Below are 9,316 nucleotides of genomic sequence, written 5' to 3' on the forward strand. Positions count from 1 at the left end.
CACAGAAGCTTAATTCAACCCATTCAACAGTTCACCGTCATCTGCAACAGCTTGGAAAAGTGTCAAAACTTGGAAGATATGTCCCCCATGATTTGACAGAAGCCAACCTTAAAGTAAGAGTGGACATTTGCACTTTGCATTCTCGTGAACGTATCTCACCTTTTTGGACAGGTTAGTAACTGGAGATGAAAGATAGATATATTATTAAAATGGTAAGCGCCGCAGACAATGGCACAGTGTAGGTAAACTGGCTAAAGCACTGTCCAAAATGGACCTCCACCCTAGGAAAGTCTTATTAAGCGTTTGATGGGATATTGTTGGTGCGATATACTTTGAGTTGCTGCCACTCAATGTAATGATTATATTAAACTTTTATTGTCAGCAGTTAGAACGTTTGAATGTTGCACTAAAAGAAAAGAGGCCTGCTTTGATCAATCGTAAAGATGTTGTGTTACACCAGGATAATGTGCGGTCCCTACAGCAAGGATCACATCTACAAAGATTGAAGAGCTAGACTGGAAAAAAACTTCCACATCCTCCTTATTCTCCAGACCTTGCCCCATCTGATTGTCATCTATTCCAAAGTTTGAAGAACTATCTTGATGGAAAAGAGCTTGGAACACACGAAGATGTCAAAACTACGCTCTCTACATTCTTTTCCTCCAAACCCCAAGCATTTTATAGAAGTGGCATTCAGAAGCTTGTGAATCGTTGACAGGAAGTAATTATTAATAATGGAACATACATTATTGGTTAAATAACATTAAAAGCGTTTGAAATCCTTTCCCTTTTTCTGAACCTAAAATTGGACATTACTTAAGAGATGACCTGATAAATAATAATCAAGTCCATTGTACAGCTGTGTGCTTAACAAGAAATAAATGAACCTAAAATGTAGTTCTCTACTGGTTTCTTTAACAAAATTATTGTGATATTCTGAACAAGTGATAGATTGGCAACTGATTATTATTACTTTATGTTTTACTTTATTTGAATATTAAGCTTTCTTTCATTGTGATAATTAAATATCTCTGCTTTTATATCGATTTTGGTTCCAATTAATCAATATGGCCTGGCATGGCCAAGCGCGTAAGGCGTGCGACTCGTAATCCGAGGGTCGAGGGTTCGCGCCCGCGTCGCGCTAAACATGCTCACCCTCCCAGCCGCGGAAGCGTATAATGTGACGGTCAATCCCACTATTCGTTGGTAAAAGAGTAGCCCAAGAGTTGGCGGTGGGTGGTGATGATTAGATACCTTTCCTCTAGTCTTACACTGCAAAATTAGGGACGGCTAGCACAGATAGCCCTCGAGTAGCTTTGTGCGAAATTCCAAAAACAAACAAACATTAATCAATATAAGTATTATTTTCTGTAGTGTAACGCACGTTAATTTTTTTATTTATTAATCCACCCTCATAGAGTGGTATAAACAAAAATACATTAGTAATTCAAGACTTCTCATGAAAATGACCGTACTTATCTGAATGGTAAAGAAATATTGTACAGGCCTCACTCATTCATAAAATGGAACCTGAGACGGTCTGGTAAGATAATAAAAGAACACACCTGTAATACCAGTGTATTTATGGCAATAAATATTTTGTTTTTATAGATAACTGTGATTAATGCTAGGCCCAAAATATATACAAAATATGATACTGGTAGTGGTACGAAACTTAACGAACAAAAACGTGTATAAAAAAGAAATAATTCTACAAATTGTTAGAATTACAAGTCTATAGATGACGCCACAAATATATATTCGATGTTGAGGGACGTATCTCGATAAAAGGAATCTCGCTGAGGAGTGAGTTGGGATATACAAGTGGTTTTACGTACGTTTAGGAAAATGTCTCTTGACGAGGTAAGAGTTGGAAATTTTTCTTTATTGTGAGTATAAGTTTCACAGACCAGTTTGCGGAAATGTATATATTTTACTTGAACAGGAAAATTATACTTAAATTTTCATGTATTACTGTTATTAAGAACTTGGTCCGTTTACCGTAAGAAATAGCGTGCTAGTAGTAGTACGCATTTACCTTTATCGGTCGTAATTGTTTATGTGCCTTCACGACAAAACACCAAAGCTCGTCCATAATAATTAAGTAAGAGTAGCTTTGTCGTTTCATTCTTACATGTTTGTGGAGTAGGAGCTTACGTGAGTAGTAAATTTGACAGTCATTATTGAATATTTCTAAAAGTCGAAACGTTCCCATGTGGCAGTTCAGTTGTTAGTCAGTAATAATATTTTTTCCTATAATTTAGAAAAGAATTTGTCTTTATTGGTGGCGTAATTTAAAGGATTAACATTATGAAAATAATAATACGTAAGTGTTATACAAAATACATTAAGATACTTTATATTACTTAAAATCGTCATTTTAGGCTTTACAGTAGTTACTTTGCTGAGTGTTTTGGCCGCATTGTATGTAGTAATGATAGTAAAAATGTCTGCATCACCAAGTTGTATGACTGCTGCATTAAACACCTGGTGGGAAAAACGAAATTTAAGTATTTTGGTTGAGATATAAGTGACCGATAAAGCTATGTATTGGGGTTTGGAAAGTATTTATAGAGTAAATTTATGATGGGATTATTAAATTGATAATCGAAATAGAGCGAGTTAAGAGAGGTATTACTCTTCAGGATACGTAATATTGTGCTATGTATAGAAGTACTAGTAAGTTAAAAACGTGGAAAGGTGATATTTTCGACAAATTGCTTGATTTTCGACAAATTGCTTAATTGTGGTTATTATATTGGTTATTGTACTTCAGATAGGAAAAGAAGTAAATATTTTAGTGAATATAGCGGTTGAGTGAGGTGTAAGTGTACCTTGACAAATGAATTTAGCGGTTGAGTGAGGTGTAAGTGTACCTTAACAAATAACTTGAAACAATTTGCATATCATTTTTGTTAGCAAATTTCAAAATGATTTAATGGTATCATAATACAGTATAGTAGTGATCATATGTTGCATGTTTTTATCGACAGTTGTGCAATAAAAAGAATTGAATACATATAATAACATTGAAATATAACGTTATAATGTATATCATTTGTACAGTCGTAAATACGTTCATTTATGTATAAATACATAAAAAAATCGCATGTTAAATAATGGGTTTATATCTGTAGATGCAATATTGAGAAACGCAACCAAAATACTTTCTACACTTTAAGCGTGAAGTTTCGGTTCTTAATATGTTTGGATATAAGGAGGAATCATTTCATAGGTGTCTTTTTGTCGGTCTGCCTGCACAGTTTGATTTAATAATGTTATTTTATTTCAATGAAGAACTTTTATCCCAGATTGATTGACTTGAGACTTTTACAGAAATTTAATAAAGCTGCTGAAGACGTGAATAAGTTGAAGAGTAGGCCTACAGACGAAGAATTACTGGAACTGTATGCGTTATACAAGCAATCAACCATTGGGGACTGCAACACAGGTAAAGTTATTTCTAAGAAACTGTGATTTTCATTCTCTCATAATATGTGATGATACAAATGCTATACTACTTATGTTAATGTAAGTTTTTTTTTTTAATATTCTAAATGTGAATTTTATATTAATTCGTTTTTAGGATACCCTCTCATCCATTTCTAATTTGTCTATTTTGTATATAATACTTAATATATAGCTTAATAAGTTATGCTGCTTTAATGCAGAGAGAATATTTTCAAACTGTACAAAGTAATAAGGTGATAGTTAGAAAGAAATTTCTTATGTCATTTGAAAAGTCATGCATGAAATATTAAATATAAGACAACGTTAATTTAAAGTGTGAAAATTTACCCAACATTCAAATACCAACCAGCTTGTAGGATCATAATTGTACATTATTTGCCTTTTTAATATTGTTGTGGACTAAATAGTAAATGGCATTTTTAATTTCAAAAATTAACCAAGGTCTGAACTTTAACCTCATGGCCATTTGTAGCCACAGTCACTGAATGGAGTTGACCGAGAAATGTGAAAAGAAAGACACTGCTGGTATTGCAAACAGCTTTGGAGCTAAATTAAATGTGAATCACTGACATGTTTCATAAACTGTATTAAATGAAGATTTAGGTTCTGTTACTTATTTGAGAAATAAATTTTAATTACAGAAGCACTGCTTCTGAATTACTTGTATAAAAGTTGAGAGTCAGCATAGAAATACTACAAAAGTCTAAAACTAATTAGACAATGAAATAAAATTTATGAAAGGTTAACTACAATAATGTAAGAAATATTCATGAATATTATTTCTATGTGGTTGGCCAAACTCCAAATATTGCAACTTAGTCTACAGTGTTGCTACAATTGTGTTTTAAAACAACTGTAATATTTCTTGCCCTAAAGATGTTCAGAGCTTATGGGCTGTTGAAACAGTGATTTAAAAAAAAAAAAAAGCCATCAGTAATGATGGTTTTATTTTGATGGCAACTATGTTCTCATTTATGTTAATTGTATTATGTAAGAAATGATTTCTGTGTAGTATTATTGTACAGCATTAAAGATATTCTCTTGTTATTATATTCAGTAATAATTCAATGTGACAGACTGAATATTAGAAGTTCAACTTCTTAACTTTTAATGACATTGTGTATGTGGGTTAAACAGATGGGCAAGATACCCCCAATAACTCGAGTATAGCCATTCCTTATTTTGAACTACTTGGCAAAGGGAGATTGACCTGCAGTATCTAATGGTATGAGGGTCTTGTCTAGCTCTTTGAACCAAATAATGAAATTAACTGTCACTTTTATAACATGCCAACAGCTGTGGTGGTCAAAATTATGTGTAACTTTAGTAAATTTAACAATTTACTTCCATACAATGTTTATTTAAATGATAATAACATCATTAACCATCAGGTTAAAGTGTTTGAAACATAGGTAAGCCTGTACGATGTGTATTGTCTTTATGATATTGCATAAGGTGAAGAAAAACTTAAGTTTTATTTGCACAGGTATTAGTGAATTTATGTTATTATATTGTTTGTATATATATATTTTTTTAATTAATTTTTGATAAGATGTGTACAAAGAATAGTTTCAAGTATTTACTGATGAGGTGAAGTAAATATATTTTTGTCTTTCAGAACGACCTGGTGTATTAGAACTCAAAGGAAAAGCAAAGTGGGACTCGTGGAATTCCAAAAAAGGTATGTTTAATGATGTGTAAACATTCTTGATGCTTTAAAGTGTAGTTATGTGTAAGAACTTGGTTTATATAATTTGGTTTAATGTCTATTTAACAGTTTTTAATCTTAAACTCAATGTTAGTTTGTATTGAACTTTGTTACAAGTTCTTTATACTTGTAAATTGAAATGCTTTCCCAGAATGTCTAACAATTAACTTATCACATGTTTACTTTTTTTTATTTAATTTGGAGGATGGTTGTTAATCAGACACTGAGATATACTAAAAGCCATTATATGGTTTTTGTTAAATTTGAATATTCATTTCTACCACCAGGACAGAATGTTTCGAATATTGATAGTTGAGCATGTTAGTGAAATATGTGGAAATTTTGGTGCATGTCAGTTTATTCTGTTTTTCTTTCAATTTCTGTTTGGTTATTGTTTTTCCTTCCATTTCATAACTTGAAGAAATGTAGGATATTAAGAGGATGTTTTTAGTGAACCAAAATCTAATTTTGAAAGTGCAACTACAGGAAAATTTAAACTTTTATTTTTGTCTATATGTTTCATTTCTTTCTCTTAAGAGGTTGAAAGTAATATAAAAATTATATCACGTGAACTCGTAGGAATATCTCAGGACTCTGCAAAGGAAGCCTACATCACAAAGGCTAATCAACTTATGGAACGTTATGGTGTGAACTGATGAAATTGCTCTCGGCTAGCTACATTTTCCTGTCGAGTGTGCTACCATTGTTACTATTTTTCCATAAAATAAAATGAAAATATGAGATTGGTTTAATTAAAATCTTTGTTTTTCACTATAACTACAACACAGAATGTTACAAAACTATTGCATTTGACTGAAGGACTTGCTTATTGCACCATAAGGTTCTTGGAACTCAACATTTTATCATAAAATATTGCTTATGACAAATTAGTTTATTTCTCACTGTGAAAATATAACTTTGAAACATTTTACCTAACTTATCAATATTATGCACTTCATTATCTAGAGAAAAAAGTTTAATACATTTATTCATTTTTAGAAAACTGCAAACAAACCAAAGTTTCTGATGACTTATATCTTTCATAATAAGTATGCAATCTATAATTAGTTTTTAAATAGTAAAACTTAAACATGTGTAATAATATTACATGTTTGTAAACCTGTGATTATAACAAGTTTTAACAAAATGTTTAAATCTTTTTATTTGAAAAGTAGCTACAATGAATTAAAGGGTTAATTTATGGATCATATTCAAAGTTTTATACATTTCCAAATGAAATATTTTTTATCTTAAAATAGTATGTAATAAAAACAAACTCTTGTTTCATACAGTCACATGATATTCTGGTTTCTGATTATATTTCTTCTGTATTCTTTGTTAAAAGGTTTTTTCAATTCTATATAGAGATAGCCAATAAAGAATGGCTGCAAATGTACTTTTAAGAGTGTTTGAATTATATTTTTTTAATAATAAAAAGGTGAAAAGCTGGTGCTAATATTGCAACCTGTTCTAGCACATGATGAAAGTATAACAAATGTGTCAATGAAAACTTGAAGATAAAGCAAACAATAGTTTGTTTTTTTTAGTGTCAATGATGAATTAAATTTTAAGAGGAGTTCAATTTGGGATGATTCTGTGAACATTTGCCTGATATAATGAAGATACTACAAATGCAAAACATTTCTGAGATGTCTAACCTCTTGAAGGCTAATCAAAAATGGTATAAAAAATTTGGCAACATAATTTTATCTGCTTTAGACAGAGTTTTAAATTGTTACAGGTGTGTTTACTGTCAGAATAACTTAAATTAATATTGAGTTCATAAATATTGCATCCATAACCAAATCCAGCTGATAACATAATGGTTATGTTGAAAGCTTATCCAGATGTTATTGGTATTATTCAAGGAAAATCAGTAATGATATTTGCTTACCTTGGGATTAATTTTATTTTTATAACCTGGCTATTAAATGTACACGTTATACAATGCTTTTTTAATTTTACAAAAATTGAAAAGAACACAGAGCTAAGTAGAAGATTGAAACTAAATTTTCAATTTGATTAATCTTGCTTAGTCTTGACTTTATTATTACCTTTTGCCTCTCAAAACGGATTCGGTCAATTTGACTGACCATGTAACCTTTTTGCTTTTGTTAGAAGTCTTTGTAGGTTTGATTCCACTAACTTTCAATGTAGTATGCATATTTTCACAAAACTTGGCACATAATCAGTGATGACGAGAAACCCACTTGTTGAGAAAATTTATATGCAAAAAACGATGACCGAAGAAGGTCGAAACGTTGTTCGCTCTTCTATGTAAAAGTGTTTTCTCAGCCCAAACGAGCCGTTTTTGCATATAAATTAAAACTTGGCACACTTTCAGTAAACATTATAAGTCATTCAAATACATAAAATCATATTTTAGTGAAGTATGTTTAATAAACTAAAAAAGATCTGACCATTAATATATTTAGTTTCATGTACGTTATATTTTGCACCCGCGTGTCCTGTACTCTAGGACCGGCCCTGCAGATAGCCCTTGAATAGCTTTGTGTAAACTTCAACAGATCTATCTATACTGCTGGACTATCACGTACGCTTTACTAAAAGTTCAGTAGTAATTTTTCATGATACCTGTCCCATGTTTTTGTTGTCATACGTTCGTTTGTTCTCACAACGACTTTGCAACCACATGTTAGCTTCTGAAAGTTAGTAATAAACTGAATGTAGATCGTGCTGCTGGCAATGTACACTGCAGGGCTGTAAGCAAGATACAAAGTGATGGCCTACCCCGGTATTCGGTAATTAAAACAACAACAAACGCCTATCTTGAAGTTATGTATCTAGTCAGCAGCACATAAATATATATTAGAACTACTTTGTTTCCGCGTGTGGACCTTTTAATTCTTTTCAGGGAAGTAGGAACATGTGAACGGATTTTCGAAAGTGCATTCAGTAACAGTAACGTCTGCTAATGTAGGCCAGTACGTGTAAGAGTGTTCTGGGGCGAACCAGCTTTCAAATTCTAAACAGACTGAAAACAACGCAACGATGTATACCGCACAGGGTTAAGACCGGTCGTCTATGAGAAATTTGTACTACAAATTTAAGATAATTTTACAAAGCAATGCCATTAGAAGCACAACGACATTGTTACATTTTAATTCACCAGTATTGGTACAAAAAATATTAAGTCTTTACTCATGGCACTAGTGTAAAAGAAAACGACTATTTTCCAAGTGGCGTAACAGGGCCAGGTGGGTTAAGGCGTTCGACTCCTAATTTTAGGGTCGCAGGTTCGAATCCCCGTCGCACCAAACATGCTCGCCCTTTCAGGCGTGGGGGCGGTATAATGTGACGATCAAACTCACTATTCGTTGGTAAAAAAATAGCCCAAACGTTGACCGTGGATTGTGATAACTAGCTGCCTTCCCTCTAGTCTTACATTGCTAAATTAGGGACGGGTAACGCAGATAACCCTCATGTAGCTTTCCACCAAATTCAAAAAACAAACAAACAAGCTTTCCGAGGAAAGCCTGACAGTTGTTCTTATTTACTAAAAATTGTCTGTCGGAGGATATTTATCAAAGTCGAAAGCAAAGAAAATTAAGTTGTGAAAAAAACAACATTACAACTAGTTTATTTAAAGGCGTGGTATTTAGGCACATTGAAAATTGAGGGATGATTTTTACGTAATCGCAAAACGCAGTTTTCGGAAATGTTATGCAAGGAATAAATAAAGCAAAGACGGCAAAGAAAAACATAAATTAACAATAACTGACCGATTTCTTACTCGAATGGCATAACGGTAAGTCTGTTGGGTTATAATGCTAAACAAACTAGTTTTAATACTCGTACTAGGAAAAGCACAAATAACCTACTATATAGCTTTTTGACAAAAAATTATTTGTTCTCAAACTGCCGTTTCTAGCTGGAGAGGATTTTTTAAAACATTTTTATAGGACAAAGACAAGAGGTAAGATTCAATATTCGGAACTGTGAGAATATCTCACTTTTTTCTTATACGACTATATGTATAACTGCATGAAGGACAATATGAGAATACATTTGACTAAACACATGTTCTAAAGTAATTATGGTATGATGAAATTTATACCCATTTCAATCCCGACGTATAATATTAAATTATTTTGGCCATTTATGAAGGCACTCAAA

General features: G+C 32.2%; 1 protein-coding gene across 1 annotated transcript; it reads left to right on the plus strand.

Annotated features, from left to right (window-relative positions):
* Positions 1 to 1,708: 1,708 nt before the first annotated feature.
* On the plus strand, positions 1,709 to 5,937 carry LOC143233611 (acyl-CoA-binding protein homolog). Its single transcript, XM_076470004.1, has 4 exons — positions 1,709 to 1,863; positions 3,337 to 3,451; positions 5,090 to 5,152; positions 5,759 to 5,937. Exons 1-4 carry the CDS (start codon positions 1,849 to 1,851, stop codon positions 5,833 to 5,835), a joined length of 270 nt encoding a protein of 89 aa, XP_076326119.1. The 5' UTR covers positions 1,709 to 1,848; the 3' UTR covers positions 5,836 to 5,937.
* Positions 5,938 to 9,316: the final 3,379 nt, after the last annotated feature.

Source organism: Tachypleus tridentatus, chromosome 12 (assembly GCF_004210375.1).
Source record: "Tachypleus tridentatus isolate NWPU-2018 chromosome 12, ASM421037v1, whole genome shotgun sequence".
In the NCBI taxonomy this organism is placed as follows: domain Eukaryota; kingdom Metazoa; phylum Arthropoda; class Merostomata; order Xiphosura; family Limulidae; genus Tachypleus; species Tachypleus tridentatus.